The following is a 27084-nucleotide window of genomic DNA, read 5'->3' as shown; positions in this document are numbered from 1 at the left end:
ACGGATTTAAATTTGGGCGGAAGCTCTTTCCATTGGCGTCGTTTTCGCGTATAGCAAATCCGATTGGTTGGGAAGGGGGCACGGTTATGCAGCCGAGGAGTCCTGTGATCGGTGGGATGTAAAGTAGGCGTCGACGTCACGTCCGCGTCACGTGACCACGACGTGGCAGACGTCAAATAGCAACCGCTGTTTTGTTTAGTAGACTTACAGTTGTTATGCATTGACATAATGGCGCACACACCAAATAGATTTAAATAAATTAAATAATTCTTCTGCCCACTCTCTTTTAAACAAGTTAACTCTCCCCGCGGATTTGAATTCCGGCGAAAGTTACGCCCATCGACGTCACGTATGTCACGTGACCACGACGTGGCAGATGTCATATAGCAACCGCTGTTTTGTTTAGTAGATTTACAGTTGTTATGCATTGGCATAATGGTGTGCACTCAAAATAGATTTAAATAAATTAAATATTTCTTCTGCCTACTCCCTTTTAAACAAGTTAACTCTGCCCACGTCCATTGACGTCTTGTCTGCGTCACGTGACCACGACGTAGCGACGTCATATAGTAACCGCTGTTTTGACCAGTAGACTTAGTTATTATGCGTTGACATAATGGCGCACTGGTTAGCATGGCCACCTCTTAAGCATGATGATGCGGGTTCGACGCCTGATCAATGTTAGCATGGAGTGAGCTGAAGTGCATGGCGCTGAAGATTTGAATCTTTGAAATGCGCTGAGGTCTGACATATCAGGCAGAATGGTTTGCCATCACGTTCAACAAAAAATAGAAACTTTCCCACTCTGATTAAAACGTCCTGTGTTCATCTACGTATTTTCGTTTTGCTGTGCATCTTTTCCCTGCCATTTCGAGAGCCCAATTGACACTCATAGTTTAAAGAAATGTGTTTGCCCATCCTACTTTGTGGAATTTCACCACATGCGCTTTTGACCAAAATACCAAATTGAACTCAAGTGAAGCCAACACGCACAACCCCCCCCCCCCCCCCCCCCCCCCACACACACACACACACAAATGTTGATATGAACATAAAAGAGCCGCATGCGGTTCGGGAGTTGCGGCTTGGCCAAACCTGTACTATACAACTTTATTTGTATAAAATTTTCACAACAGCTGTCACACAAACAAAGCGGGAAAAACCGAAGACGTGCGTGTTCCGCCCACGCTGGATTTATTTGCACCTTTGAAAAGACACCGTATTGCCGCAGATGTGGCAAAGAGTACTTTTGGGCATCTGAGACGGAAGGATGTCCAAAGCATCACGTCACCTGCTCTGGTAGGCATGGTGGTGGGACGTTGAGGTCAACCGCTTTGGGGTTGGCTGACTCTTTGATCGCAGGATGCCACACACTTGAAGACAGAAGCAGAAAAGCAGAGCTAAATGCAAAATGTACTCACCGGTGACTCCAATTTTTTTCCCCCCTGAAGAAACAGCTGGACGGGTGGCCCCGGCTGGCCAGTGGGACTCTTGTTATTCTGACCCTTTTTAGTGCGCGTTTGGGGCAACAACCGTTTTTTGTGGCGCTCTCTTCTGGTTCAAAAGTGCCCTGCATGTGAATTTGCTTTTCCTGCCTTCTGATTGGATGAGCGCCGGTGTGACGCGGTGCCTCTGTCACCGTGGCGGGGGGTATACGTTGGCATCGGAGCGTCTGCCAACGTCTGAGACCGGCTGGCAGTGTATCGGAGGTGTCGAGTGCGGTGCCGCTGGAGCTCACTCACCAGCTGGTGTTAGGGCCACAGAATGAAGGCCAAGGAGAAGAATAGAAAGAGAAACAGAAACTTCTCCTCCAATTGTTTGATTTGTCTCTTCTGAGCTTCGATGAATTCTTTCAGCTCTTTGTTCCTCTAGGACGGACAAATGGAAAGTGGCATTCAAAAGCCAGTAAGCGTGCAAGTAAGTGCCGGGCTGGCTTTGGGCCCTTACCTGTTGCGCGCTGTGCAGCAGATCCATTCTCTCTTGGAGGATGCAAGCGTCGCGCTCCCTCAACTCGCACATCAGGGCTCGCTTCCATTGGTCCACGGCGCTCCTAAGCTCTTCTCTCTGATCCGCCGTCAGCACGTCATTCACGCCAGCGTGGCTGGCTTTTTCGCCGTCCGTGGCGGGGCAGTCCCGCTGCGGTAGCGCCTCGTACAACATGGCCTCCAGCTCCAGGATCCTCTGGGCCGCAATCCTCGTCCATCAGTGGTCCGGCGGGAGATTTGAGGGCGGCTTACCTTATGAGCCTGGTCCATGGAACACTTCCTGAAGTCCAACTCTTCATCCAGGTAGCCCTTCTGCTTGCAGAACATATCCTAGCACAGCTCAAGGTCAGAATTGTTGGGGCACATTGCCGGAGTTCCCCTTGGCTGATGTCGCGTGTCTGTCTACCTTCTCACTTTCAATGTCCAACATCTTCTGTTGAAGTGCTGACTTGGTCACTTTGATGTATTCTAACCACTGAGGAAAGGCTGCTGTCACATAAGCAGAATGCGAGAGCGTGCGTGGACGTGCGCGTTACCTTCTCGGCTAGGGTGAGAAGGGTCCTGGCGTGAATCACGACCACCTGCTCCTCGTTGGTGAGATTCTGCAAGAGCCCAAAGGCACAGCGTCAACAAGCTTCTTTCAGCGCAAAGCCTTCCAAAAGTCACATTTGAGCCGCCGAGTCTCGTGGAGTGCGAACATAAGGAGTTCGACATACACTTACGGCGTTATAGCCCAGGATGTCCAGCTTCTTCATCAGATCACTGATGACGATGTCCGGGGGAAAGGCGCAAGGAGCAATGTAAGGTGTTCTGGGACCTCGGGTTAAGGTTAGGGTTGCGAGGGACGCCTTACGTACGCTCACGCCCTCGGCCTCGCAGTAGATCTGCAAAGGGCTGAGGCCGTCTGGGAAACGGACTTGCAGAAACTTCAAGACGGGGGAGCGCCACTCCCTCTCCTGAAAGGCAGAGGCATGCATCCGTCCGTCCGTCCGTCCGTCCGTCCGTCACATCTCTGGCCTCAACACGCTTGTGCGAGTCTTCCCACCTCCAGCTCCAGGATGCGGAACTCAAGCAGTTCGTTTTGGTCTCGGATATCCTGGATGTGCTCTTTCAGACGCGCTTCTTCCGCCTCCATCCGCCTGACCTGAAAAGACAGTCAGACCTCATCTGCGGGGCTTCCCGACAGGTGTGACGCCAAGCGACTCCGCCCAGCGCCTTTCTTTCCGTCACCTTTTCGGCCAACTGCTGATTGCTCTGACGCAGCAGCTGCTTCTCCTCCACCCACTTGACATTCTAGAAGAGACAAACGCGTGGACAGCTTTGGAATGTTGTGTCATTTTCATCCACAAATTCTTTGGTTGACTGGAAAATGACATTTGCTTTTCTCCGCATTTTCCCAGCCACGTTCGGGGGGGGGGGGGGGGGTTGGTCCAGTAATGCCAGACGGATGAGTGACTGAAGAATGTAGCTATTTTGTCTGAGAAAAAGGTGTGCTCATTGATGAGCTTACCTGTCCTTGTTGCTTCAGCGCTGACTCCAGATCTGCTACTCTGCTTTGATAGTGACCCATTTCTACCATCAGCTTTTCTCTGGTCTGAAAGGAGGAGGAGGGAGGCTCCTCCTCCTCCTTTCAGACCAGAGAACACCCGAGGCTGGGTGAGAACGGGGAGGCTGCGACCCGGCCGGGGGTTGCGGGAAGGGGCGCCACCTTGATCTCCTTCTCGGCGTCGTAGTCCCCTTTCGCTGGTCTGGGCTAGCAGAGCGTAGGCTCGTTGCAGCGCTTGATATTCTTGCGTCAGCTGGCGGTAGCGAAGCTCCGCCTCTTCATGCACACACCAATGCAACACAGCACTAGTACCAGAATCAGTCAGACCGGCGACAAAGCACCCGCGACGCAAAGACGAGTCCGATTCCAGGCTGAAGAGGAATGTTTGGTGCCAATACGCTGGCAGAAATGGCGGGCTACCTCTTCGGGTTCCGTGTCGGGGGTTCTGTCGGTGTGAAAAGACAAGGACGATCCGTCCGAGTCCACCAACACGTCTTCGTCGTAGCCGTAAAATGTTTCGATGACCTGCGGGCGCGGAAGCGAACATCTCTCTGAACAAACTGAAGCGACACCTCACGATGAATCGACGAGAGGAACGATAGCGAGAAAAAGGCCATTTCATCTTGCGCAACACCAAGCAGCCGCAAACAAACAGACTCACCTTGCAGGACCTCACGCTTTGTTCCTCCTCAGAGATTCTCGACGTCGGTATCGTAGCAGCAAATCTCTCTCCTGTCGACACAAATAATCCGCCTTTGAGATTCTTTGGATGCAAAGGGAACGAACGGCTCCGGCGCAGAAACAAACGCGACTCACAATGACATTTCTGACATGAGCTCCTGTCTCCAGAGCCTGAAAAACACGTCACCGGCGATGATTGGAGGGACGCTCGTCTTTTCCAAAAGTGACAACTACAGGGTGTGTCAGGGTTTTCCAGATTATCTTTATCGTATCATTGTGTTGCTTTGACTTTGACTGCGACCTGTAATAAATAATATTATTTATCCCTTATTTATCCCTATCGCTTATCCCTTCCTACACAAAGTCGTAAAACACCCCTTGCTATGTTTTGACTAGAGGTCAAGGGCTTCCTCTATTCAATCCACTCTTACACCCACCCTGTTTCTCTTAATTAAAATGCTCGTGCAGGAGCCGAGAGTCAGACTTCATTCGTACAACGGATGGACTCTCCACCTGCAGGTGTCCAAAAGAACTTACTTGTCTCCCGTGTGGTTCTTGCAAAATAAGTTGGAGCGAGCGCAACTCTAACAGGGTGCATTTTGCCACTAGCTGCCTACGGACAATGACGTCGCGCTCGCGGCTCATGGTTGACGGGCTGAGCAGCCGGGCAAGTCCGTCGTTTTCAGCGCACAGCGAGTGGCAAAGGCGCTGACAAAACGGGAGCTTTGAGCTGCTGAAAACGGCAAAACAAGTCTAAAGCGTGTTCAAACGCGTGCGCACAATGCTCCTGCTTGAAAGGTCGGAATTTAAGGGGCCAATTTTTTGGATGGCGGCCGCCGGCCAAGCTTTGGACGGAAAAGGTTTCCTGGCGACAGCGAGCGAGCGCGGCGCTGCCGTACGTGCACCGAGTCGCCTGCCTGAAGACCTTGGACAAGTCGTCGATGATGTGCCGCTGCTCCACAACTTGAAGGAACTCCATTTCACCGTCCTGCTGGCCGCAACCGCGGTCCAGGTCATTGAGCGAACTAGGCCTTCTCTGTGGAACACAAATGCAGTGGACTCTGTTGGCACGCCGCCGTTGTCCGCGTCGACTTACCAAGCTTGCCATCTCCTCGTTCTCCTGGGTGACAAAGCGCACTTTGTTTTCAAGGCGACACAGCACCAGCGAGAGTTCTTCATTCTTCCTGCTCAGGCGTTTGTTTTTGTACAGGAGTGGCAGAAACTGGCTTTCTGTTTCTCTCAGTCGCTTTAGCTGCAAGCATGAAGTGCGGGATGTGAAAGACGCACAACACGCGGGCCAGAACGTATCCATTCCTTTTGCATCGGTTTGAACGGAATCGTGGCTTTGGCTCCCAATAAAAGACATCTACCAGGCAACCGACTCGCCGCGCCGCTCAACTAATAAGCAAGCGCAATGGGTGCCTCGCTGGATGGCGCGCATCAAACGTAGCGCAAACCTTCAAGCGTGCCGTCAATAAATTACCAGTTCATTGCGCTCTTCAGAAAGCAGGGCGTTTCGATCCTCCAGTTTCCTGATGACTGCGCTGAGCTCAGCGATTTTCAGATGAAACCGTCGCGTGTCCCGATCCTCCTGAGACTGAAAACGCCCCGCAACACACACACACAAGCACTCGTTCAAAGTTCAAAACTGTTTTTGTGCTACCTTCCTCCAGCAACGAACTAAGTCATGCGTACTGCAAGTGTGTGATGAGGTGGCTTACGCAATGAAGAGGATTGCTAGTAGCGGCGTTGACCCCACTTCCAGGGTAGTTTAGGCCCGCCCTTTGGGAATCCCTCAGGGCAGCGATCTGCTGCTCGGCAGCCTGAGTCTGCAGCTGAAGGCGGTGGACGTGGCCGGCCCCAGGGCTTCATCCAAAACACTAACCGCTCTGTCTTTCAGCTTGATCTCATCCGTCTGGATGTACAAACGGGGAGCGCTCAGGCAGGCGGGCAAACTCATTTGCCAGAATTGTGACAAAAACAAAGAGAGCAACCGGCCAATTTTTTTCTTGAATCGACTAGAACACCTTTGCTGTGACAAAAGCGAAGCGAGCAACCGGACATTTTCTTCTTGTGAAATAGAATAGAATAGAATGCCTTAGGTGTCATTGCACTGCAGGTATACAACGAAATTGGGAACATAGCCACGCACCGCGCATCTGATCAGTCCTACCAGTCGGCGGATCTCCCTCTCGCAGTCTCTCTTGGTTCGGCTCAGCTCCTCCCGATGCTGGTGATGAGCCGATCGGAGCTTGGCCGCTCGGGACTGCCAGGCCTGCTGGGCCGCTGCCAGGGCTTCTTCCGCGCTCCTGGTGGAGGCGACACCGCTCGGTCTCCCGACACCGCCGCGTCTCCTCCACCTCCGCCAGCAAAGCGCCCCCCCTCCTCACCTGAGCAGACATTGCGCCACACCGGGCCGTTGAGACCGCAACGGAGCGCCGCGACGCTTACTGGGGACAAGCTACACAATACGGTAGCGCCGCATCGAAGCCCGACGTGGCGTGCCGATAGTCAGACACGGATAGAGCGGATCACCTTGTCCATGGAGCCGTCCCTCAGGCTGAGGACCAAGGCATTCAGTCGCTGGATCTCTCCATCTTTGATTTTGATCACTCTCATCAGCTCCATTTCATGCTGCCGCAGTAATGTCTCCCTGGTAATGGCTAACTCTTTCTGCTTCTCCTCATGGAGTTTGCTTTTGAGTTCCGTCATGGCGGCGGTGGCACGGTGGTGCTCCGCCCGCAGGTCCTGACTTCTCTCTCTCTCCAGACAGCTGACCTGACATGACTTAGACTTAGACTTAGACAAACTTTATTGTCATCTTGTCTGCACATGGTGCATACAAAACGAAATTCCGTTGCATACGTCTTACAACAAAGTAGTGATATTGCAGTTGAATAGAAGTAACATACCCTATGAAAATATATATATATACATATATACTATATATATATATATATATATATATATATATATATTAAAAATAAGTATAAAGTGCAGCAGTGATAATTATGCAATAGTGCAAGTAGGCAAAACAGTATTCAAGAGTGTGCAGAGGAATGCTAAACCATGTATTAAACTTCTATTTAAAGGGTTTATACAAGTTCAGTAAAGTTGGTAGTGCGAGATAGTGCAAGATAGAGGTCCGTAGTGTCATAAAGTACAGTTCTGTGAATGTGTGATGCAGAGTTCAGTTTAGAGCTCAACAGTTCTAGTGTTCAACAGTCTGATGACAGCAGGGAAAAAGCTGTTGCAGAACCTGGTGGACCTGCAGCGGATGCTGCAAACCTCTTCCCAGAGGGCAGCAGGGAGAACAGTCCATGGTGGGGGTGTGATGGGTCATTGATGATGTTACGGGCACGGGACATGCAGCGCTGAGATGAAATGTCCTGAATGGAGGGAAGAGGAGCCCCTATGATCCTCTCTGCTGTCCTCACCACTCTCCTCACGTTCTTCCAATCGGAGGCGGTGCAGCCTCCACACCACACAGAGAGACAGCTTGTCAGAATGCTCTCTATGGTGCTCCTGTAGAACGTCCTCATGATGGGTGGGGGCAGGTGGGCTCTCCTCATCCTCCGCAGGAAGTACAAGCGCTTCTGTGCCCTCTTGACCAGTGCCGTAGTGTTCATAGTCCAGGTGAGGTCTTCTGTGATGTGGACCCCCAGGAATTTGGTGGTGCTGACCACCTCCACAGCTGAGCTGTTGATGATCAGTGGAGCGTGGTGAGGCTGTTTTTTCCTGAAGTCGACGATGATCTCCTTCATCTTCTCCTCATTCAGGATCAGGCTGTTTTCTCTGCACCAGCCCACCAGCTGCTCCACCTCCTCTCTGTAGTCCAGGTCGTTGCTGTCTCTGATGAGCCCCACCACCGTTGTGTCGTCTGCTGACTTCACGATGTGATTGGTGGTGAACCTGAGGACGCAGTCGTGTGTCATCAGGGTGCACAGCAGGGGGCTCAGGACGCAGCCCTGAAGGGAGCCTGTGCTGAGGGTGATGACATCAGAGGTGTTCTGTCCGACCCGGACTGACTGAGGTCTGTTGGTGAGGAAGTCTAGCAGCCAGTTGCGAAGGGGGGTGTTGAAGCCCAGGTGTTCCAATTTTCCTACCAGATGCTGTGGGATGATGGTGTTAAACGCTGAGCTGAAGTCCAGGAACAGCCTCCGCACATGGGTGTTCTTCTCCTCCAGGTGAGCCAGGCTCAGGTGAAGAACGGAGGAGATGGCGTCCTGAGTGGAGCGGTTTTGCCGGTCGGCAAACTGGAACGGGTCAAATAATAGGGGGAGTCTGGAAACGATGTGACCTTTAAGCAGCCTTTCGAAGCACTTCATCATAACCGGAGTCAGTGCAACAGGCCGGTAATCATTAAATGAGGTGATTTGAGGTTTCTTCGGCACCGGAATGATGGAGGCAGTCTTAAAGCACGCCGGCACTGTGGCTTGGCCCAGCGAGGTGTTAAAAATGTCTGTGATGACCCCAGCCAGATGACTTGCACATTCCCTGAACACACGCCCAGGAATGTTGTCGGGGCCAGGGGCCTTACAGGGGTTGACTCTCCTCAGGGTCTTCAACACATCGGCGGAGTCAAGGCAGAGTACCTCCTCTTCCTGATGGGGGACAGTTTTAACTGCTGGAGTGCCGTTTAGTGCCTCGAACCTCCCAAAGAAGTTATTTAGACCATTTAGAAAGTCAGCATCAACTACACCCACCGGGGGGGGGGAGGGTGAGTTGTAGTCTGTAATCGCCCGTATGCCTTGCCACATACTCCTGATGTTTTTGACGTCGTGGAAACGATCCTGAAATTTTCGACTGCGGTCTCGCTTCGCTATCCTGATGGCACGGTTCAAGTTGGCTCTCGCTGTCCTCAGTGTCTCCTTGTCGCCAGACTTGAAGGCAGAGTTCCGCGCTCGTAGCGTTTGACGTACCTCCTCAGTCATCCAGGGTCGTTGGTTGCCCCGGGTGATGATATTCTTAGTGGTGCTGACGTCCTCGGTGCATTTGTTGATGTAGGCTGACACAGTCATGGCACACGCATGTCTAATCTACATCGGGAAAACTGGGAGGGAGGGAGGCAGGCAGGGAGGCAGGCAGGGAGGCAGGCAGGGAGGCAGGCAGTGTCTGTCTGTTGAGGTTTTCACCTTGTTCTTCTCCTGCTGAAGTTCTAACTGGACGTCCATCAGTTTGGTTCTCAGCTCGTCATTGGCGGCCTGAAGGGCGTCCGTTCGCTCCGCCTTGGCCCGCCCTGCCGGAGCTCGTTTGGACATCTCTTACTCGAGTCTCGCCCGGTCGTCAGTCAGAGATCACAACATTTGTACCTGGAGAGCACAAACGCAGCGCTGTTTTCCACTGGCTTCGAACTCAACTTCAATCGGTACCGTAACTTACAACATCATAAACATAGAACTAGCTTGACTTATTCATTGAATAAATGCATTTGGTTCTTCAAAACTGCATCACGCAACATAGCGTGACCGAGACGGCCGTTATCCACCTGCGTGAAGTTATTTGGTGAAATGAATGAGATGTTTAAGACACCATCGTTCTGTCTCTATGTAGATGAAGGTAAATAATCGATTGCTGAAGGTCCAAAGGTGTTGTGATAAACAAATAAACATATTAGTGATTAGTGACATATTTGTGATAAACATATTAGGCAGGATAATCACATATGTTAACGTGACTGCCCACACTGTATTTATTTATGGTTATTTGTTAAATCGAGTACTGTTAGACATGAAATAGGAAGTGTTTAACATAAATGGAAGACGAAAGGGGTACTCACCATTGTAGCTCCTGCTGGTCAATGATACGAGCCTCTTCTTGCAGTGGAAAACATACAGCCAACAAACACCGTGGAACCTAAAGGAATGAAATTAAACATTAACATTTAGCCTCAACCAACATTCACAGATACAACGCAACGCAAACTACACAAACGTAAATCTTTTTAAACACAATGAGTTGTACTTACCGTGTACGCTCTAGACGGTCCACTTGCAAGCGGAAAATAAAGATATTTCTGTTGATAATCGTCGTGTTTGTATCCGGTGTCTCGCTCAAGGCCATTGCGCCCACAGATTTGAATTTTGGCGAGAGTTCAGCCTATTGACGTCATTTCCGCGGTGTAATACCCGCATATCTGAAACGGCAAAGTTAAGAGTAGAGTTAAATAAAGTTTTTAGTCAACGCAATAATTTACAACCGTTGACCAGTCGAAATAATCGTCGAAATTTGGCGTCTGTGGCTGGAAGCAGACGCCGAGTTCGACATTCCTCCCAAACGCCACACTCCCTCGCTTTTCAGGGCTAAAAAAAAAACAGTTGTAATTACCTTGTACGCTCTAGACGGTCAAGTTGCAAGCTGAAAACAAAAATATTTGCCTTGTTAGTCATCGTGTTACTAACAGCTGTGTCTTGTTTGCCAGAACTGCCGCTTTCCTACTTCCTGTTGCAAGCCACGCCCACGGATTATAATTTTGCCGTGAGTTCCGCCTATTGACGTCATGTCCGCGTCACATGACTGCGACGTAATATTATCTAAAACTGTTTGTGCGGTATTGTGTTGTTCTGTGCGGTATTGTGTTATTCTGTGCGGCGTCGTGTTGTTCTGTGCGGCGTCGTGTTGTTCAGTGCGACGTCGTGTTGTTCAGTGCGGCATGGTGTTGTTCAGTGCGGCATGGTGTTGTTCAGTGCGGCATGGTGTTGTTCAGTGCGGCATAATGTTGTTCAGTGCGGCATAATGTTGTTCAGTGCGGCATGGTGTTGTTCAGTGCGGCATGGTGTTGTTCAGTGCGGCATGGTGTTGTTCAGTGCGGCATAGCGTTGTTCAGTGCGCCATAATGTTGTTCAGTGCGGCATGGTGTTGTTCAGTGCGGGATGGTGTTGTTCAGTGCGGGATGGTGTTGTTCAGTGCGGCACGGTGTTGTTCAATGCGGCATGGTGTTGTTCAGTGCGGGATGGTGTTGTTCAGTGTGGCATGGTGTTGTTCAGTGCGGCATAATGTTGTTCAGTGCGGCATGGTGTTGTTCAGTGCGGCATGGTGTTGTTCAGTGCGGCATGGTGTTGTTCAGTGCGGAATGGTGTTGTTCAGTGCGGCATGGTGTTGTTCAGTCCGGGATGGTGTTGTTCAATGCGGGATCGTGTTGTTCAGTGCGGGGTGGTGTTGTTCAGTGCGGGATGGTGTTGTTCAGTGCGGCATGGTGTTGTTCAATGCGGCATGGTGTTGTTCAGTGTGGGATGGTGTTGTTCATTGCGGCATGGTGTTGTTCAGTGCGGCATGGTGTTGTTCAGTGCGGCATGGTGTTGTTCAGTGCGGCATGGTGTTGTTCAGTGCGGCATAATGTTGTTCAGTGCGGCATGGTGTTGTTCAGTGTGGAAAGGTGTTGTTCAGTGCAGGATGGTGTTGTTCAGTGCGGCATGGTGTTGTTCAATGCAGGATCGTGTTGTTCAGTGCAGCATAATGTTGTTCAGTGCAGCATGGTGTTGTTCAGTGCGGCATGGTGTTGTTCAATGCGGCATGGTGTTGTTCACTGCGGGATGGTGTTGTTCAATGCGGGATCGTGTTGTTCAGTGCGGCATAATGTTGTTCAGTGCAGCATGGTGTTGTTCAGTGCGGCATGGTGTTGTTCAGTGCGACATAATGTTGTTTAGTGCGGCATAATGTTGTTCAGTGCGGCATAATGTTGTTCAGTGCGGCATGGTGTTGTTCAGTGCGGCATGGTGTTGTTCAGTGCGGCATGGTGTTGTTCAGTGCGGCATGGTGTTGTTCAGTGCGGCATAATGTTGTCCAGTGCGCCATAATGTTGTTCAGTGCGGCATGGTGTTGTTTAGTGCGGGATGGTGTTGTTCAGTGCAGGATGGTGTTGTTCAGTGCGGCATGGTGTTGTTCAATGCGGCATGGTGTTGTTCAGTGCGGGATGGTGTTGTTCAGTGCGGCATGGTGTTGTTCAGTGCGGCATAATGTTGTTCAGTGCGGCATGGTGTTGTTCAGTGCGGCATGGTGTTGTTCAGTGCGGCATGGTGTTGTTCAGTGCGGCATGGTGTTGTTCAGTGCGGAATGGTGTTGTTCAGTGCGGCATGGTGTTGTTCAGTGCGGGATGGTGTTGTTCAATGCGGGATCGTGTTGTTCAGTGCGGGGTGGTGTTGTTCAGTGCAGGATGGTGTTGTTCAGTGCAGGATGGTGTTGTTCAGTGCGGCATGGTGTTGTTCAATGCAGGATCGTGTTGTTCAGTGCAGCATAATGTTGTTCAGTGCAGCATGGTGTTGTTCAGTGCGGCATGGTGTTGTTCAATGCGGCATGGTGTTGTTCAGTGCGGGATGGTGTTGTTCAGTGCGGCATGGTGTTTTTCAGTGCGGCATAATGTTGTTCAGTGCGGCATGGTGTTGTTCAGTGCGGCATGGTGTTGTTCAGTGCAGGATGGTGTTGTTCAGTGCGGCATGGTGTTGTTCAATGCAGGATCGTGTTGTTCAGTGCAGCATAATGTTGTTCAGTGCAGCATGGTGTTGTTCAGTGCGGCATGGTGTTGTTCAATGCGGCATGGTGTTGTTCAGTGCGGGATGGTGTTGTTCAGTGCGGCATGGTGTTTTTCAGTGCGGCATAATGTTGTTCAGTGCGGCATGGTGTTGTTCAGTGCGGCATGGTGTTGTTCAGTGCGACATAATGTTGTTCAGTGCGGCATAATGTTGTTCAGTGCGGCATGGTGTTGTTCAGTGCGGCATGGTGTTGTTCAGTGCGGCATGGTGTTGTTCAGTGCGGCATGGTGTTGTTCAGTGCAGGATGGTGTTGTTCAGTGCAGGATGGTGTTGTTCAATGCGGCATGGTGTTGTTCAGTGCGGGATGGTGTTGTTCAGTGCAGGATGGTGTTGTGCAGTGCGGCATGGTGTTGTTCAGTGCGGAATGGTGTTGTTCAGTGCGGCATGGTGTTGTTCAGTGCGGCATGGTGTTGTTCAGTGCAGGATGGTGTTGTTCAATGCGGGATGGTGTTGTTCAGTGCGGGATGGTGTTGTTCAGTGCAGGATGGTGTTGTTCAGTGCGGCATGGTGTTGTTCAATGCGGCATGGTGTTGTTCAGTGCAGGATGGTGTTGTTCAGTGCGGCATGGTGTTGTTCAATGCGGCATGGTGTTGTTCGGTGCGGCATGGTGTTGTTCAGTGCGGCATGGTGTTGTTCAGTGCGGCATGGTGTTGTTCAGTGCAGCGTAATGTTGTTCAGTGCGGCATGGTGTTGTTCAGTGCGGAATGGTGTTGTTCAGTGCGGCATGGTGTTGTTCAGTGCAGGATGGTGTTGTTCAGTGCGGCATGGTGTTGCTCAGTGCGGCATGGTGTTGTTCAGTGCGGGATGGTGTTGTTCATTGCGGCATGGTGTTGTTCAGTGCGGCATGGTGTTGTTCAGTGCGGCATGGTGTTGTTCAGTGCGGCATAATGTTGTTCAGTGCGCCATAATGTTGTTCAGTGCGGCATGGTGTTGTTCAGTGCGGGATGGTGTTGTTCAGTGCAGGATGGTGTTGTTCAGTGCGGCATGGTGTTGTTCAGTGCGGCATGGTGTTGTTCAGTGCGGCATAATGTTGTTCAGTGCGGCATAATGTTGTTCAGTGCGGGATGGTGTTGTTCATTGCGGCATGGTGTTGTTCAGTGCGGCATGGTGTTGTTCAGTGCGGCATGGTGTTGTTCAGTGCGGGATGGTGTTGTTCAGTGCAGGATGGTGTTGTTCAGTGCGGCATGGTGTTGTTCAGTGCGGCATGGTGTTGTTCATTTCGGCATAATGTTGTTCAGTGCGGCATAATGTTGTTTAGTGCGGCATGGTGTTGTTCAGTGCGGGATGGTGTTGTTCAGTGCGTTATAATGTTGTTCAGTGCGGCATGGTGTTGTTCAGTGCGGCATGGTGTTGTTCAGTGCGGCATGTTGTTGTTCAGTGCGGCATAATGTTGTTCAGTGCGGCATAATGTTGTTCAGTGCGGCATGGTGTTGTTCAGTGCGGGATGGTGTTGTTCAGTGCGGGATGGTGTTGTTCAGTGCGGCATGGTGTTCAATGCGGAATGGTGTTGTTCAGTGCAGGATGGTGTTGTTCAGTGCGGCATGGTGTTGTTCAGTGCGGCATAATGTTGTTCAGTGCGGCATGGTGTTGTTCAGTGCGGCATGGTGTTGTTCAGTGCGGCATGGTGTTGTTCAGTGCGGCATAATGTTGTTCAGTGCGGCATGGTGTTGTTCAGTGCGGCATGGTGTTGTTCAGTGCGGCATAATGTTCAGTGCGGCATAATGTTGTTCAGTGCGGCATGGTGTTGTTCAGTGCGGGATGGTGTTGTTCAGTGCAGGATGGTGTTGTTCAGTGCGGCATGGTGTTCAGTGCGGGATGGTGTCTTTCAGTGCGGCATGGTGTCGTTCAGTGCGGCATGGTGTCTTTCAGTGCGGCATGGTGTCGTTCAGTGAGGCATGGTGTATTTCAGTGCGGCATGGTGTTGTTTAGTGCGGCATGGTGTTGTTCAGTGCGGGATGGTGTTGTTCAGTGTGGCATGGTGTTCAGTGCGGCATGGTGTTGTTCAGTGCGGTATCGTGTTGTTCAGTGCGGTATCGTGTTTCTCAGTGCGGTATCGTGTTGTTCAGTGCAGTATCGTTGTGTTGTTCGTATTGTGTTTAACACTTAGCCTCTAACACTTAGCCTCTAACACTTAGCCTCTAGCATCTAGAAGGTAAATAAATAGGAAGGAAGGACTCACCGGTGACGTCTTCGCCCACGTCCAAGCGTTGTACTTTGTATTTTCATCCTTCTGACAGTGGAAAACATAGCCAACAAACACCGTGGAACCTAAACGAATGAAAGAAAACTATCATTTGGCCACAACCAACATTCACAGATACAACACAATGTGACGTGCGGGGTTGAGGTTAAAGGTTGAGTGAAGGGCCCTCGTTTTAAACTACTTTTTTGAAAAGGATTGGGAACAAGTAAGACGTATTTAATTTATTTAATGGGAAGTAGTAAGAGCTATTGAATTTAATCTATGTATTATATTCTATTGTATTGTATTCTGTTGTATTCTTTTGGATTGTATTCACACTAACCCCACTAAAACTTCAGCCCACAAAAACTCGCCTCTGGCGCCTAGCCTCTGGCACTTAGCCTCTAACACTTAGCCTTTAACACTTAGCCTTTAACACTTAGCCTTTAACACTTAGCCTAGAAGGTGAATAAATAGGGTTAAAGGTTGAGTGAAGGGACCTCGTTTTAAACTACTTTTTTGTAAAGGAGTGGGAACAAGTAAGACGTATTTAATTTATTTAATGGGAAGTAGTAAGACTTATTAAATTTATTTAATCTACTTTTCTTCCCAGGCAAAATTTGATGTGCTGCAATTCCAAATTTCCAAAGTGAATGAAGGAATGAAGTCCTTTAAATTATGATTTTGTATAAATACTAGGCATTAACACAAAATCGACGGCACAAAATGGGCAGACTTTACTTGTTTGAAAAGGACTGGTTACAAGACAGACTTTTTTAATTTATTTAATGGGAAGAAGACTTATTTAGTTTAATTGATCTATTTTTGTTCCCTGGCAAAATTCGATTTGCTGCAATTCCAAATTTCCAAAGTGAATGAAGGAAAGAAGTCGTTTAAATTATGATTTTGTTTAAATACTAGGCATAGACACAAAATCTACGGCACAAAATGGGCAGACTTTACTTGTTTGAAGAGGACTGGTTACAAGACAGACTTTTCTGATTTATTTAATGGGAAGAGGACTTATTTAGTTTATTTAATCTATTTTTGTTCCCTGGCAAAATTGGATTTGCTGAAATTGTATTTTGCCAAATCTTGCCTTGAGACCTGATAGGAAGTATTAAACGCTTAGTTAAATCAATACAAGTTGGTAATAAGAGCGAGTAATGTTGGTTGAACCGATGAATGAAGGTTGAAAGCAATTTAAATTATGACTTTGTATAAATACTAGATATTAACAGAACATCTACTGCGCGAAATGGGCAGAGTTTACTTGTTTGAGAAGGAGTGGCTTATTCAAAACTAAGATTTATTTAATCTGTTTGTTCCCAGGCAAAATTGGATGTGATGCAATTCCAAATTTCACCACATGATGGTGCCCAATTTTGACTTCATAGGACATATTAAACACTTAGCTTGTTATTATGTTCAAGGTAATCAGATTTGTTTATTATTCTAATGGCCTCTTCAAAACTATTCTGGATTACTACTTTGGATCTATTCTACATTACTTGGCAACAACATACTCTAACAGATTAGGCAGTATAATCATATCTGTTAACTTGAGAGTGCCCACACTCAATCTACTTATCGTGATGTGTTAAATCAATTACTGTTAGACATTATTTGTCTGATAATCTACCAAATCTTTGAATTGAAGAATTTGTGATTTAATTAATAGCTTGTTGTTATGTTAAGGGTAATCAGACTTGTATATAATTCTAATGGCCTTCTTTTGAAAACTATTCTGAATTACAACTTTGGATCTTATATTACTTTGCAACAATCTACTCCGTGACAGATTAGGCAGTATAATCACATATGTTAACTTCAGTGCCCACACTGTATTTATTTATGGTTATTTGTTAAATCAAGTACTGTTAGACATGAAATAGGAAGTGTTTAACATAAATGTTATGGCTACTCACCATTGTAGCTCGCTCCTGGTCAATGATACGAGCCTCTTCTTGCAGTGGAAAACTTGCAGCCAACAAACACCGTGGAACCTAAAGGAATGAAATTAAACATTAACATTTCGCCTCGACCAATTTTCACACGTACAACTCAACGCGGCTACACTTCTGCTATTACAAACGTAAATCTCCTTAAACACAATGAGTGTTACTTACCGTGTACGCTCTAGACGGTCCAGTTGCAAGCAGAAAATAAAGATATTTCTGTTGATAATCGTCGCTGCTCAGTGGCTCACGGCCATCGCGCCAACAGATTTGAATTTTGGCGGAGGTTCGGGCAATTACGTCATATCCACGGCACATGACTGCGACGTAATACCCGCTTATCTGAAACGGCAGTTAAAAGTAGAGTTACATCAAGTTTTCTTGGAACCTAAACGAATGAAAGAAAACTATCATTTGGCCACAACCAACATTCACAGATACAACACAACGTGCGGGGTTGGGGTTAAAGATTGAGTGAAGGGCCCTCGTTTTAAACTACTGTTTTGAAAAGGAGTGGGAACAAGTAAGACGTATTTAATTTATTTAATGGGAAGTAGTAAGACTTATTAAATTTATTTAATCTACTTTTCTTCCCAGGCAAAATTTGATGTGCTGCAATTCCAAATTTCCAAAGTGAATGAAGGAATGAAGTCCTTTAAATTATGATTTTGTATAAATACTAGGCATTAACACAAAATCGACGGCACAAAATGGGCAGACTTTACTTGTTTGAAAAGGACTGGTTACAAGACAGACTTTTTTAATTTATTTAATGGGAAGAAGACTTATTTAGTTTAATTGATCTATTTTTGTTCCCTGCCAAAATTCGATTTGCTGCAATTCCAAATTTCCAAAGTGAATGAAGGAAAGAAGTCGTTTAAATTATGATTTTGTTTAAATACTAGGCATAGACACAAAATCTACGGCACAAAATGGGCAGACTTTACTTGTTTGAAGAGGACTGGTTACAAGACAGACTTTTCTGATTTATTTAATGGGAAGAGGACTTATTTAGTTTATTTAATCTATTTTTGTTCCCTGGCAAAATTGGATTTGCTGAAATTGTATTTTGCCAAATCTCGATTTGAGACCTGATAGGAAGTATTAAACGCTTAGTTAAATCAATACAAGTTGGTAATAAGAGCGAGTAATGTTGGTTGAACTGATGAATGAAGGTTGAAAGCAATTTAAATTATGACTTTGTATAAATACTAGATATTAACAGAACATCTACTGCGCAAAATGGGCAGAGTTTACTTGTTTGAGAAGGAGTGGCTTATTCAAAACTAAGATTTATGTAATCTGTTTGTTCCCAGGCAAAATTGGATGTGATGCAATTCCAAATTTCACCACATGATGGTGCCCAATTTTGACTTCATAGGACATATTAAACACTTAGCTTGTTATTATGTTCAAGGTAATCAGATTTGTTTATCATTCTAATGGCCTCTTCAAAACTATTCTGGATTACTACTTTGGATCTATTCTACATTACTTGGCAACAACATACTCTGTAACAGATTAGGCAGTATAATCACATATGTTAACTTGAGAGTGCCCACACTCAATCTACTTATCGTGATGTGTTAAATCAATTACTGTTAGACATTATTTGTCTGATAATCTACCAAATCTTTGAATTGAAGAATTTGTGATTTAATTAATAGCTTGTTCAGGGTAATCAGACTTGTATATAATTCTAATGGCCTTCTTTTGAAAACTATTCTGAATTACAACTTTGGATCTTATATTACTTTGCAACAATCTACTCCGTGACAGATTAGGCAGTATAATCACATATGTTAACTTCAGTGCCCACACTGTATTTATTTATGGTTATTTGTTAAATCAAGTACTGTTAGACATGAAATAGGAAGTGTTTAACATAAATGTTATGGCTACTCACCATTGTAGCTCGCTCCTGGTCAATGATACGAGCCTCTTCTTGCAGTGGAAAACTTGCAGCCAACAAACACCGTGGAACCTAAAGGAATGAAATTAAACATTAACATTTCGCCTCGACCAATTTTCACACGTACAACGCAACGCGGCTACACTTCTGCTATTACAAACGTAAATCTCCTTAAACACAATGAGTGTTACTTACCGTGTACGCTCTAGACGGTCCAGTTGCAAGCAGAAAATAAAGATATTTCTGTTGATAATCGTCGCTGCTCAGTGGCTCACGGCCATCGCGCCAACAGATTTGAATTTTGGCGGAGGTTCGGGCAATTACGTCATATCCGCGGCATTTGACTGCGACGTAATACCCGCTTATCTGAAACGGCAGTTAAAAGTAGAGTTACATCAAGTTTTCTTGGAACCTAAACGAATGAAAGAAAACTATCATTTGGCCACAACCAACATTCACAGATACAACACAACGTGCGGGGTTGAGGTTAAAGATTGAGTGAAGGGCCCTCGTTTTAAACTACTGTTTTGAAAAGGAGTGGGAACAAGTAAGACGTATTTAATTTATTTAATGGGAAGTAGTAAGACTTATTAAATTTATTTAATCTACTTTTCTTCCCAGGCAAAATTTGATGTGCTGCAATTCCAAATTTCCAAAGTGAATGAAGGAATGAAGTCCTTTAAATTATGATTTTGTATAAATACTAGGCATTAACACAAAATCGACGGCACAAAATGGGCAGACTTTACTTGTTTGAAAAGGACTGGTTACAAGACAGACTTTTTTAATTTATTTAATGGGAAGAAGACTTATTTAGTTTAATTGATCTATTTTTGTTCCCTGCCAAAATTCGATTTGCTGCAATTCCAAATTTCCAAAGTGAATGAAGGAAAGAAGTCGTTTAAATTATGATTTTGTTTAAATACTAGGCATAGACACAAAATCTACGGCACAAAATGGGCAGACTTTACTTGTTTGAAGAGGACTGGTTACAAGACAGACTTTTCTGATTTATTTAATGGGAAGAGGACTTATTTAGTTTATTTAATCTATTTTTGTTCCCTGGCAAAATTGGATTTGCTGAAATTGTATTTTGCCAAATCTCGATTTGAGACCTGATAGGAAGTATTAAACGCTTAGTTAAATCAATACAAGTTGGTAAGAAGAGCGAGTAATGTTGGTTGAACCGATGAATGAAGGTTGAAAGCAATTTAAATTATGACTTTGTATAAATACTAGATATTAACAGAACATCTACTGCGCAAAATGGGCAGAGTTTACTTGTTTGAGAAGGAGTGGCTTATTCAAAACTAAGATTTATGTAATCTGTTTGTTCCCAGGCAAAATTGGATGTGATGCAATTCCAAATTTCACCACATGATGGTGTCACCACATGATGGTGCCCAATTTTGACTTCATAGGACATATTAAACACTTAGCTTGTTATTATGTTCAAGGTAATCAGATTTGTTTATCATTCTAATGGCCTCTTCAAAACTATTCTGGATTACTACTTTGGATCTATTCTACATTACTTGGCAACAACATACTCTGTAACAGATTAGGCAGTATAATCACATAGGTTAACTTGAGAGTGCCCACACTCAATCTACTTATCGTGATGTGTTAAATCAATTACTGTTAGACATTATTTGTCTGATAATCTACCAAATCTTTGAATTGAAGAATTTGTGATTTAATTAATAGCTTGTTCGGGGTAATCAGACTTGTATATAATTCTAATGGCCTTCTTTTGAAAACTATTCTGAATTACAACTTTGGATCTTATATTACTTTGCAACAATCTACTCGGTGACAGATTAGGCAGTATAATCACATATGTTAACTTCAGTGCCCACACTGTATTTATTTATGGTTATTTGTTAAATCAAGTACTGTTAGACATGAAATAGGAAGTGTTTAACATAAATGTTATGGCTACTCACCATTGTAGCTCGCTCCTGGTCAATGATATGAGCCTCTTCTTGCAGTGGAAAACTTGCAGCCAACAAACACCGTGGAACCTAAAGGAATGAAATTAAACATTAACATTTCGCCCGGACCAACATTCACACGTACAACGCAACGCGGCTACACTTCTGCTATTACAAACGTAAATCTCCTTAAACACAACGAGTGTTACTTACCGTGTACGCTCTAGGCAAAATTGGATGTGATGCAATTCCAAATCTATCTGAAACGGCAGTTAAAAGTAGAGTTACATCAAGTTTTCTTTTTTAATCAACACAATCATTTACAACCGTTGACCAGAAAGAATCGTCGAAATTCGACGTCCCCCACAAACGCCACGCTCACTCGCTTTTCAGGGCAACAAAAGTACTTCTTTTTAAAAACGATGAGTTGTACTTACCGTGTACGCTCTGGACGGTCCAGTTGCAAGCAGAAAATAAAAATATTTCTCTTGTTAGTCGTATGTTACCATCCGCTGTGTCTTTGTCAACATCGCCGCCATTTTCCTACTTCCTGCTGCGAGCCACGCCCACGGATTTAAATTTGGGCGGAAGCTCTTTCCATTGGCGTCGTTTTCGCGTATAGCAAATCCGATTGGTTGGGAAGGGGGCACGGTTATGCAGCCGAGGAGTCCTGTGATCGGTGGGATGTAAAGTAGGCGTCGACGTCACGTCCGCGTCACGTGACCACGACGTGGCAGACGTCAAATAGCAACCGCTGTTTTGTTTAGTAGACTTACAGTTGTTATGCATTGACATAATGGCGCACACACCAAATAGATTTAAATAAATTAAATAATTCTTCTGCCCACTCTCTTTTAAACAAGTTAACTCTCCCCGCGGATTTGAATTCCGGCGAAAGTTACGCCCATCGACGTCACGTATGTCACGTGACCACGACGTGGCAGATGTCATATAGCAACCGCTGTTTTGTTTAGTAGATTTACAGTTGTTATGCATTGGCATAATGGTGTGCACTCAAAATAGATTTAAATAAATTAAATATTTCTTCTGCCTACTCCCTTTTAAACAAGTTAACTCTGCCCACGTCCATTGACGTCTTGTCTGCGTCACGTGACCACGACGTAGCGACGTCATATAGTAACCGCTGTTTTGACCAGTAGACTTAGTTATTATGCGTTGACATAATGGCGCACTGGTTAGCATGGCCACCTCTTAAGCATGATGATGCGGGTTCGACGCCTGATCAATGTTAGCATGGAGTGAGCTGAAGTGCATGGCGCTGAAGATTTGAATCTTTGAAATGCGCTGAGGTCTGACATATCAGGCAGAATGGTTTGCCATCACGTTCAACAAAAAATAGAAACTTTCCCACTCTGATTAAAACGTCCTGTGTTCATCTACGTATTTTCGTTTTGCTGTGCATCTTTTCCCTGCCATTTCGAGAGCCCAATTGACACTCATAGTTTAAAGAAATGTGTTTGCCCATCCTACTTTGTGGAATTTCACCACATGCGCTTTTGACCAAAATACCAAATTGAACTCAAGTGAAGCCAACACGCACAACCCCCCCCCCCCCCACACACACACACACAAATGTTGATATGAACATAAAAGAGCCGCATGCGGTTCGGGAGTTGCGGCTTGGCCAAACCTGTACTATACAACTTTATTTGTATAAAATTTTCACAACAGCTGTCACACAAACAAAGCGGGAAAAACCGAAGACGTGCGTGTTCCGCCCACGCTGGATTTATTTGCACCTTTGAAAAGACACCGTATTGCCGCAGATGTGGCAAAGAGTACTTTTGGGCATCTGAGACGGAAGGATGTCCAAAGCATCACGTCACCTGCTCTGGTAGGCATGGTGGTGGGACGTTGAGGTCAACCGCTTTGGGGTTGGCTGACTCTTTGATCGCAGGATGCCACACACTTGAAGACAGAAGCAGAAAAGCAGAGCTAAATGCAAAATGTACTCACCGGTGACTCCAATTTTTTTCCCCCCTGAAGAAACAGCTGGACGGGTGGCCCCGGCTGGCCAGTGGGACTCTTGTTATTCTGACCCTTTTTAGTGCGCGTTTGGGGCAACAACCGTTTTTTGTGGCGCTCTCTTCTGGTTCAAAAGTGCCCTGCATGTGAATTTGCTTTTCCTGCCTTCTGATTGGATGAGCGCCGGTGTGACGCGGTGCCTCTGTCACCGTGGCGGGGGGTATACGTTGGCATCGGAGCGTCTGCCAACGTCTGAGACCGGCTGGCAGTGTATCGGAGGTGTCGAGTGCGGTGCCGCTGGAGCTCACTCACCAGCTGGTGTTAGGGCCACAGAATGAAGGCCAAGGAGAAGAATAGAAAGAGAAACAGAAACTTCTCCTCCAATTGTTTGATTTGTCTCTTCTGAGCTTCGATGAATTCTTTCAGCTCTTTGTTCCTCTAGGACGGACAAATGGAAAGTGGCATTCAAAAGCCAGTAAGCGTGCAAGTAAGTGCCGGGCTGGCTTTGGGCCCTTACCTGTTGCGCGCTGTGCAGCAGATCCATTCTCTCTTGGAGGATGCAAGCGTCGCGCTCCCTCAACTCGCACATCAGGGCTCGCTTCCATTGGTCCACGGCGCTCCTAAGCTCTTCTCTCTGATCCGCCGTCAGCACGTCATTCACGCCAGCGTGGCTGGCTTTTTCGCCGTCCGTGGCGGGGCAGTCCCGCTGCGGTAGCGCCTCGTACAACATGGCCTCCAGCTCCAGGATCCTCTGGGCCGCAATCCTCGTCCATCAGTGGTCCGGCGGGAGATTTGAGGGCGGCTTACCTTATGAGCCTGGTCCATGGAACACTTCCTGAAGTCCAACTCTTCATCCAGGTAGCCCTTCTGCTTGCAGAACATATCCTAGCACAGCTCAAGGTCAGAATTGTTGGGGCACATTGCCGGAGTTCCCCTTGGCTGATGTCGCGTGTCTGTCTACCTTCTCACTTTCAATGTCCAACATCTTCTGTTGAAGTGCTGACTTGGTCACTTTGATGTATTCTAACCACTGAGGAAAGGCTGCTGTCACATAAGCAGAATGCGAGAGCGTGCGTGGACGTGCGCGTTACCTTCTCGGCTAGGGTGAGAAGGGTCCTGGCGTGAATCACGACCACCTGCTCCTCGTTGGTGAGATTCTGCAAGAGCCCAAAGGCACAGCGTCAACAAGCTTCTTTCAGCGCAAAGCCTTCCAAAAGTCACATTTGAGCCGCCGAGTCTCGTGGAGTGCGAACATAAGGAGTTCGACATACACTTACGGCGTTATAGCCCAGGATGTCCAGCTTCTTCATCAGATCACTGATGACGATGTCCGGGGGAAAGGCGCAAGGAGCAATGTAAGGTGTTCTGGGACCTCGGGTTAAGGTTAGGGTTGCGAGGGACGCCTTACGTACGCTCACGCCCTCGGCCTCGCAGTAGATCTGCAAAGGGCTGAGGCCGTCTGGGAAACGGACTTGCAGAAACTTCAAGACGGGGGAGCGCCACTCCCTCTCCTGAAAGGCAGAGGCATGCATCCGTCCGTCCGTCCGTCCGTCCGTCCGTCACATCTCTGGCCTCAACACGCTTGTGCGAGTCTTCCCACCTCCAGCTCCAGGATGCGGAACTCAAGCAGTTCGTTTTGGTCTCGGATATCCTGGATGTGCTCTTTCAGACGCGCTTCTTCCGCCTCCATCCGCCTGACCTGAAAAGACAGTCAGACCTCATCTGCGGGGCTTCCCGACAGGTGTGACGCCAAGCGACTCCGCCCAGCGCCTTTCTTTCCGTCACCTTTTCGGCCAACTGCTGATTGCTCTGACGCAGCAGCTGCTTCTCCTCCACCCACTTGACATTCTAGAAGAGACAAACGCGTGGACAGCTTTGGAATGTTGTGTCATTTTCATCCACAAATTCTTTGGTTGACTGGAAAATGACATTTGCTTTTCTCCGCATTTTCCCAGCCACGTTCGGGGGGGGGGGGGGGGGGGGGGTTGGTCCAGTAATGCCAGACGGATGAGTGACTGAAGAATGTAGCTATTTTGTCTGAGAAAAAGGTGTGCTCATTGATGAGCTTACCTGTCCTTGTTGCTTCAGCGCTGACTCCAGATCTGCTACTCTGCTTTGATAGTGACCCATTTCTACCATCAGCTTTTCTCTGGTCTGAAAGGAGGAGGAGGGAGGCTCCTCCTCCTCCTTTCAGACCAGAGAACACCCGAGGCTGGGTGAGAACGGGGAGGCTGCGACCCGGCCGGGGGTTGCGGGAAGGGGCGCCACCTTGATCTCCTTCTCGGCGTCGTAGTCCCCTTTCGCTGGTCTGGGCTAGCAGAGCGTAGGCTCGTTGCAGCGCTTGATATTCTTGCGTCAGCTGGCGGTAGCGAAGCTCCGCCTCTTCATGCACACACCAATGCAACACAGCACTCGTACCAGAATCAGTCAGACCGGCGACAAAGCACCCGCGACGCAAAGACGAGTCCGATTCCAGGCTGAAGAGGAATGTTTGGTGCCAATACGCTGGCAGAAATGGCGGGCTACCTCTTCGGGTTCCGTGTCGGGGGTTCTGTCGGTGTGAAAAGACAAGGACGATCCGTCCGAGTCCACCAACACGTCTTCGTCGTAGCCGTAAAATGTTTCGATGACCTGCGGGCGCGGAAGCAAACATCTCTCTGAACAAACTGAAGCGACACCTCACGATGAATCGACGAGAGGAACGATAGCGAGAAAAAGGCCATTTCATCTTGCGCAACACCAAGCAGCCGCAAACAAACAGACTCACCTTGCAGGACCTCACGCTTTGTTCCTCCTCAGAGATTCTCGACGTCGGTATCGTAGCAGCAAATCTCTCTCCTGTCGACACAAATAATCCGCCTTTGAGATTCTTTGGATGCAAAGGGAACGAACGGCTCCGGCGCAGAAACAAACGCGACTCACAATGACATTTCTGACATGAGCTCCTGTCTCCAGAGCCTGAAAAACACGTCACCGGCGATGATTGGAGGGACGCTCGTCTTTTCCAAAAGTGACAACTACAGGGTGTGTCAGGGTTTTCCAGATTATCTTTATCGTATCATTGTGTTGCTTTGACTTTGACTGCGACCTGTAATAAATAATATTATTTATCCCTTATTTATCCCTATCGCTTATCCCTTCCTACACAAAGTCGTAAAACACCCCTTGCTATGTTTTGACTAGAGGTCAAGGGCTTCCTCTATTCAATCCACTCTTACACCCACCCTGTTTCTCTTAATTAAAATGCTCGTGCAGGAGCCGAGAGTCAGACTTCATTCGTACAACGGATGGACTCTCCACCTGCAGGTGTCCAAAAGAACTTACTTGTCTCCCGTGTGGTTCTTGCAAAATAAGTTGGAGCGAGCGCAACTCTAACAGGGTGCATTTTGCCACTAGCTGCCTACGGACAATGACGTCGCGCTCGCGGCTCATGGTTGACGGGCTGAGCAGCCGGGCAAGTCCGTCGTTTTCAGCGCACAGCGAGTGGCAAAGGCGCTGACAAAACGGGAGCTTTGAGCTGCTGAAAACGGCAAAACAAGTCTAAAGCGTGTTCAAACGCGTGCGCACAATGCTCCTGCTTGAAAGGTCGGAATTTAAGGGGCCAATTTTTTGGATGGCGGCCGCCGGCCAAGCTTTGGACGGAAAAGGTTTCCTGGCGACAGCGAGCGCGGCGCTGCCGTACGTGCACCGAGTCGCCTGCCTGAATACCTTGGACAAGTCGTCGATGATGTGCCGCTGCTCCACAACTTGAAGGAACTCCATTTCACCGTCCTGCTGGCCGCAACCGCGGTCCAGGTCATTGAGCGAACTAGGCCTTCTCTGTGGAACACAAATGCAGTGGACTCTGTTGGCACGCCGCCGTTGTCCGCGTCGACTTACCAAGCTTGCCATCTCCTCGTTCTCCTGGGTGACAAAGCGCACTTTGTTTTCAAGGCGACACAGCACCAGCGAGAGTTCTTCATTCTTCCTGCTCAGGCGTTTGTTTTTGTACAGGAGTGGCAGAAACTGGCTTTCTGTTTCTCTCAGTCGCTTTAGCTGCAAGCATGAAGTGCGGGATGTGAAAGACGCACAACACGCGGGCCAGAACGTATCCATTCCTTTTGCATCGGTTTGAACGGAATCGTGGCTTTGGCTCCCAATAAAAGACATCTACCAGGCAACCGACTCGCCGCGCCGCTCAACTAATAAGCAAGCGCAATGGGTGCCTCGCTGGATGGCGCGCATCAAACGTAGCGCAAACCTTCAAGCGTGCCGTCAATAAATTACCAGTTCATTGCGCTCTTCAGAAAGCAGGGCGTTTCGATCCTCCAGTTTCCTGATGACTGCGCTGAGCTCAGCGATTTTCAGATGAAACCGTCGCGTGTCCCGATCC

At 47.6% G+C, this 27084-nt stretch overlaps 1 protein-coding gene and 2 long non-coding RNA genes across 5 annotated transcripts in view; all 3 read right to left on the bottom strand.

The window, feature by feature from the left end:
* Positions 1–27084, bottom strand: part of LOC148377772 (uncharacterized) — a 71370-nt gene that overhangs the window by 4849 nt on the left and 39437 nt on the right. For 2 of the 3 annotated variants that reach the window (XM_088368133.1, XM_088368135.1), the window contains 4 exons: positions 18988–19158; positions 18787–18864; positions 17052–17222; positions 16851–16928 (listed from right to left, as the gene is read on the bottom strand). In XM_088368133.1, the coding sequence (XP_088224259.1) occupies positions 16851–16928; positions 17052–17222; positions 18787–18864; positions 18988–19158 (498 nt within the window). Of the gene's footprint in view, positions 1–10232; positions 10349–10539; positions 10570–14919; positions 15009–16850; positions 16929–17051; positions 17223–18786; positions 18865–18987; positions 19159–27084 lie in introns of those variants that run through there. The other variant, XM_088368134.1, reaches the window with a different exon arrangement.
* Positions 3031–4423, bottom strand: LOC148377776 (uncharacterized). Its single transcript, XR_015856444.1, has 7 exons — positions 4348–4423; positions 4193–4263; positions 3952–4056; positions 3694–3836; positions 3496–3535; positions 3216–3278; positions 3031–3129 (listed from the first exon to the last, which is right to left on the bottom strand). It is a non-coding gene; the product is annotated as an uncharacterized LOC148377776 (long non-coding RNA).
* Positions 24331–25713, bottom strand: LOC148377775 (uncharacterized). The gene is made up of 7 exons (XR_015856447.1): positions 25635–25713; positions 25480–25550; positions 25239–25343; positions 24981–25123; positions 24783–24822; positions 24498–24560; positions 24331–24411 (listed from the first exon to the last, which is right to left on the bottom strand). It is a non-coding gene; the product is annotated as an uncharacterized LOC148377775 (long non-coding RNA).

Source organism: Syngnathus floridae, unplaced genomic scaffold, assembly GCF_059516105.1.
Source record: "Syngnathus floridae isolate MCC-2025c unplaced genomic scaffold, RoL_Sflo_1.0 HiC_scaffold_91, whole genome shotgun sequence".
Taxonomy (NCBI): domain Eukaryota; kingdom Metazoa; phylum Chordata; class Actinopteri; order Syngnathiformes; family Syngnathidae; genus Syngnathus; species Syngnathus floridae.
The sequence above is the reverse complement of the archived record's forward strand: the minus strand, read 5'-3'. Positions and strand labels throughout refer to the sequence as shown.